This window comes from Euprymna scolopes, chromosome 23 (genome assembly GCF_053919585.1).
Source record: "Euprymna scolopes isolate OS-2025 chromosome 23, ASM5391958v1, whole genome shotgun sequence".
NCBI classification, from domain to species: Eukaryota; Metazoa; Mollusca; class Cephalopoda; order Sepiida; family Sepiolidae; genus Euprymna; species Euprymna scolopes.
Genome location: NC_136504.1, coordinates 100,186,489 through 100,192,488, shown reverse-complemented (window position 1 = coordinate 100,192,488; position 6,000 = coordinate 100,186,489). Strand labels below are relative to the sequence as shown.

At 33.1% G+C, this 6,000-nt stretch overlaps 1 protein-coding gene across 3 annotated transcripts in view; it reads right to left on the bottom strand.

The window, feature by feature from the left end:
- Window positions 1-1,480: 1,480 nt before the first annotated feature.
- The window catches only part of LOC145246065 (dipeptidyl peptidase 9-like), an 80,914-nt gene continuing 76,394 nt past the window's right edge, over window positions 1,481-6,000 (bottom strand). For all 3 annotated transcript variants that reach the window (XM_080107907.1, XM_080107909.1, XM_080107908.1), the window contains exons 19-20: window positions 3,238-3,349; window positions 1,481-2,280 (exon numbers count right to left, since the gene is read on the bottom strand). In XM_080107907.1, coding sequence (XP_079964033.1) covers window positions 2,188-2,280; window positions 3,238-3,349 — 205 coding nt within the window. In that variant the 3' untranslated portion in view covers window positions 1,481-2,187. The remainder of the gene's footprint in view (window positions 2,281-3,237; window positions 3,350-6,000) is intronic.

Here is a 6,000-nt window from a genome sequence, read left to right as displayed (position 1 = left end):
TAGTTATGAATGGCTAGGCACATGGAAATAGAATTGCATCCAAAGTATAGCCCTATAGCTTTTTACAACTGTAATGATGGCACGGAATGAAGATTGGAGAAAAGCTATAGGGCTATACTTTGGATGCAATTCTATTTCCATGTGCCTAGCCATTCATAGCTATCTTGTTTGTATACTTTTTGGCATACCATCCCTATATCCTTTTGCATTTCCAATGCTTTTTTATTCTTGTATAACTTGTGTTACTGGATCAGCACTTATGTAGACCAAGATCCACTCAAGGATAAGGGTTAAAGAGATGAAATAATTGTAAGCTGAAATATGGAGAACACTATCCATAGTGTTCTCCATATTTCAGCTGACAATTAATGAATGGTATGAACTGTGTTTGTTTACTTATAGAGTGATTTAGAACAAGAATTTGTTTACAACTTTATCATCAAATCCAATGTAATCAGCAGAGAAGCAGTCTAATGGTAAAGTGTTCTACAGGCAGAAAACTATTGCAAAGGAAGACTGTTCTTGGACATTCTGCCTGATGCTAGACACAAAGAGAAAGGACACTTTTTCAGTTGTGGTAATAAAACGAGTTCTTCCAGTCAATATCAAAGATTGGGAGTTCAATCAAGCATTTTCTATGGCATTAAGAATGTATAGGTCATAAGGATTAATCAAAGTCTAGATAATACTAAATTTTCTGTTCAAGATGTTCTTAAGCTTTTTTTCTTTACACTATTGAATATTTAATGAGTAAAAAGGAACTTGTGTAAGTCAGAGATATGCCAAGTACACACGTTGGAATTTATATAGAATTGTTAGTAAAAGAAGAAAAAAAAAACAAACAAACAATGAAATGTATATATACACACGTATACTTACAAATATAAAAACGTGCATCAATATAAAAACATATATACACACAGACAGACTCATCATACAATAAGCCAATATATTATGTATATATTTTTTTTTTTAATTTACTGCTTTATTCTTTACGGTTAACAGACACTCATTATGTTCATCCAAAAAAGCTCATTTATTGATTATACAAGCAAGCAATTGTTTCAGTCCATACTGACATATGGTTCGCTGTATGTGTCTTATTTTTATTTCAATAGAACCATCTTCAGTGCTAAAAATATACATACACACAAAAGTCCCATCCAGCTAAGAATTTTCTTTGACAATCTGTACATTTATACTACTTAAAAAGCTTCTTTTTTTTGCTATATAGTCAAATGAACTTTTTTGGATGAACATAATGAGTGTCTGTTTTCAGTGAAGAAACAGTGGTTAAAAAAAAAAAAAAAAAAAAAAAAAAAAAAATCAATTGCACTATTGAGCTAGTTAAATGAACTTTGTGTTAATATTTATATTTGAATAGAAAATTTTTATTCATAATATAAATATGTAACAAAAGTAAAAAATAAAAAAAAAATAAAGACACAAGAAATGAAAAAAATGATAAAACCAGATGAAAGACAATTTGTTGAAGTTATTCATTAGTTCAAGCTTAGCAGAAAATCAAAGCTGCTTTCAGGTAAAAATAAGGTAAAAAATATCCCTGAAAAGGAACAGTTTTTTTTGGGTTTTTTTGTGGATTAGTTTTTTTCTTTTAAAGGTTTAAAAATCGGCCACTTTTATATATATTTTATGTAAGCCATTGCATCGCCTGCCAATAATAGCAGTGAGGAGAGGAACTGGCATAGAGTTAAAGTCCAAACTTTCCCCTCCATTTGTCAGCATTGCACCACTGAAGAAGAGTTCAAGAAAAAAAAAAAAAAAAAAAAAAAAAAAAAAAAACGTTGCAGAAACAACACAGATTTCACTAAAGAGAGAAAGAGAGAGAGAGAAAATAGATGGGGAGGGGGTGGGGAGAAAGAAAGGACCATAAATAGAAAGAATTTCAGGAAAGGTCTAAAGTCAGCCAACAGGTGGAGTATGGTTTCAGAGTCTATGAAGTCAATTACATAACATTTTTTTTCGGTTACCTTTTTTTAAAAAAGGTTAGAAAAAATTGTAAAAATGTCCTTTCGATCAGTTTTATCATAATTATTCTTATGGTGATGATGACGATGATAGAGTCTAAAAGTAAAAATTGACTTTCACGGCTCTCTTCCACGGCAGGCATCAACTTGTTTCAGATTAACGAGAGGGTAAGAAAGAAGACAACGATTAGGCGTGATGTTATAAGTGAGTCTGCAGAAAACTGAGCACCATTGTCTTGTAATGCTCACTAGCATCATGATTCCGGATTCCGTGCCGTTCATTTGGATATACCTGAAAATGAAAACCAAGAATGGTTTAAAAGTTGTCAGAAAAATGGTTTTTCAAAACTAAAAATAATTACTGATGGTTTCTCCAATGAAATTTCGTTGTTGATGCCAAAGAGTATAATCAAATCAAAGATGCCTCCAAGAAGCACTGGCTGAATGGAGGATATTCAGCACCACATACGGAATATCTGACTTTAGTAAGTTTTTCTTGTGATAGCTTTGCTGATTTGGTCAGAAGAGATTTGTCAAATGCATAGGGTTCAATTCAGATGCGATTTAGGTTTGCCAATAGCACCACTACCATTTGAATCAAAAGAGGATAGCTGATTGGTTAATTTAGTCATATGACATTCAGAGAAGGATCAGAGGTTAAAATAGTTGCAATTTAAAGGTAACATAATTAATCATAGGTTCTGCAAGATTAGGGCACAGATATCCTTGTGGGAACGATTTAGTTACACTCATAAGGAAATGAATCTATAGTGAAATGTAATACAATGGACTAGCGAGAACTGTGGAAATTCCATGCTTGTATCATTTGTCTGTTGGGATTAAAAATATTTTTATTTTATGGACATCCAGCACAAACTCAGATTTCACAATATTGTACCATCTTTAGACAGAACAGATTCCACACTAATTTTAGCCCGAAAGTGTACTTTGATTAGGGAAAGTATACTTGGAAAAAAAAACGAGTTTCACATTTGACACAGCAGCAACATCAGATTAAATTTTAAAGAAAAATTACTCTCTCTGTGTCACGTTTTTGACCTAAAAAAAGGGAGTGAGATTAATAGCATGAACATGAAATTTCCATGATGTACTATTATTATATAAAGAGTTTAACTTAATGAATACACTGGATAAATGATGAAATGATTTTCCAGCTATAAATGATAGGTGGCAGGTATTTACGGTAACTGGATAATTTTATGAATTAAAATCACAAAAAGTAACTTACTTGTAGTCTGTATGGCTTACAAGATCGTACCAATTCATTAATTAAACAGTTTGTATGGTGAAAATGGACGTTTTCATCTAACAAGCCATGTATTATCAACAGACGATTTTCTCTGAAATTAGAAAAAAAAAAAAAAAAAAAAAAAAAAAAAAAGAATCTAAGAAAAGTACAAGCAAATAAATTTTAGATAACAGTGCTTAATTAACTTCAATCTATGTCCTCCTCCCAAAACATACACAAAAATACACATCTAGCGACAACAACTGTCAATACTTTCTCTTACTCTATCTGACTAAAACTTAAATTCCATGTGTAAAGTTTTTTTTCTATAACTGAAACACAGTAGTATGGGGCTGCTTCCCAGCTGACCATAACATGGTCATTTTCAAGTCTAATGTAAACAAGTTCTTGTAAAGCTGTCCTTAAATAATTAAACTCTACCCAAGTTCCATCATTATCGATCATTATGGTGGTGTCTCACCATCTACTCGACACTCATTAACCCTTATCTCCAAGTGACCTCAGAGGTTTGATAAATTGTGACACACTCCATCCATCAGTAGAAAAAAAAAAAAAAAAAAAAAAGTTGGATATGGTTTGTGTATTTGTACTGCAAAAATGTGAAAAAGGACATTCAAGTTCCATATGAAATAGAAAAACAGATGGAAATAAGATTTTTTTTTTTTTTTTTTGACCAACCGAGCAAAAAAAAGTAGTAGAGAGGATAAAAATACATGAGCAGAAGTCCCTAAACTCACTTTTTTTATCTGTTTTTTTTTTTTAAAACAATTTGTGCAGTTCTGAACCAATAAGTTGTTGTTTTGTTTTTTTTATGGCATATTAACCCGTTTTTTAGGTTATTAATGCCAAATCCAGTAATTTTAGAAAAAATTTTTCATGCTTCAAGTTTTTTATAACTGCAAATATTTATTCATGGTGTTTGGTTTGTTTTGTAGAACATTTTTGTTTTTGACTTTGCAGAACATGATTGAGTTTTGCATATTGAAAGAAAAAACAAAAACAAAAAAGAAACAATGACATCAATATTTGGTGTATTTTGGATCAGGAAACCAGTATTTTCAGATAGCCTAACCTAATAGTATTAGATGTCCCAACAGGTATTATTACTCCGGGCCAAAGTGGGTCTAGGAGCAATGTTAAAGGACAATGTCACATTTCCTGAAATGGGGCCTTACCATTAAAGGTCTTTAGATCATATCAAAGACCCAAACCAGCAGTGGGGTGAGATTAATAAGAAACTAAGGAAAATAAAAACCTTCATTTTCACCAACCCTTATTGATCTTTTCATCTTTAAGATTTGATGGCAGTAAACAAGGTAACTAGTGCAAAACATAAAACATTTACTAGCTAAAGCATCCACCTGCATCAGTTGAAACATAACTATTGGGACAGCATGGGGTGAAGCGTAAATTGATAAACACGCTTTATTTAGGACTAGCGGGGGGGGGGGGGTACCCGGTGTTGCCCGGGTGTTTGGAGGTGTGAGTGATTTTGGGTAAATAAAAACCGGGGGGGGGGGGAGAAGATAATAAAAATAAAAAGTTTTGGTAGGTTAGTATGAGGATCGAACCCGAACCCTTGAAGCAAAGTTGGAAATTAAAGTGTGAAAAAAAAATCGTGTGACGTTAACCAGTAACACCGTAACATACTAACAGAGTCACGTTTGAATTTGAGTAATAAAAACAGAATTGACATGTGGCCGCTGTAAAAGTTAACTCTACTAATGAGGTCATAGAAGTAGCAGACTAAACTTTTGCTCTGCTTCTATTTGACCTCATTAAAAATGAGGTCAAATAGAAGGAGTGGACTTTACTTTTGCTGCAGGGCAGCTTTTGGGTTTGTTTACCCAACTTCGACTTTTTTTTTCACCAAGATGTTGGGGAGGAGGAAACCAGCTCCTCATTTTTCAGATTGAATAGCAATTGTCTGACATATGGAGTTTGGCTCCACATTGATCAAAGCTGATTGCTTCTGGACGTTTCCCGGTGTGATTGCCGGGAACGCTGCCTTAGCTTCGAGTTAGTTTCGCAATACGAAAAAGCTGAACGAACACAAGACGGGCTGAAATAGCAATAATTTTGTAAAAATCGACGTAAATAAATCTAGAGGCGACCCGCATTCCCAAATTGTAGATATTATTATATAGGGGGTATATAAACAGTTCTAAGCAATAGTAACCCCCCCCCCCCCCGGGAGCGTGTGCGAAAGATGCCGTTGCAAGACATACACGAAATGGTCACACACATTTTGCCTTTTATATATATATATAGATAAAACATGATTGTGTTAAATGCACACAAGTTTATTAAACCAAATTCTGTAAAGTAAAATTGACATCGTTATTTGACTAAAAATGGTTGGGGGGGGGGGAACTAAAATAGACAGATAAATGAGATGTTTGACAAAACCAGACCATCAGGATTTGACAGAAACTTATAGAGAGAAAGAGACAATGATGTTTGTGAAAACTAGCAAAGACAGAAAGAATTCCTGAGGCTCCAAAAATCACCTCAATAATTTGTCAATTTTTGCCAAAATTGACAAACAAGAATTTGTGAGAGAGTTGAAGAGAATCAGTATAGTTTTATACTAGTACGTTGTCTTGGGCATTAAATGTTTCTTGCTATAAAAAACTTGATTGATCAACTTAGAGATTTTGCCTGTCTGTCGCATTTTTTTAAAACAGAATACATTGCAGAATTTGTCTCATTCCAAAATATCAGGTATTAACTAATTTTAGA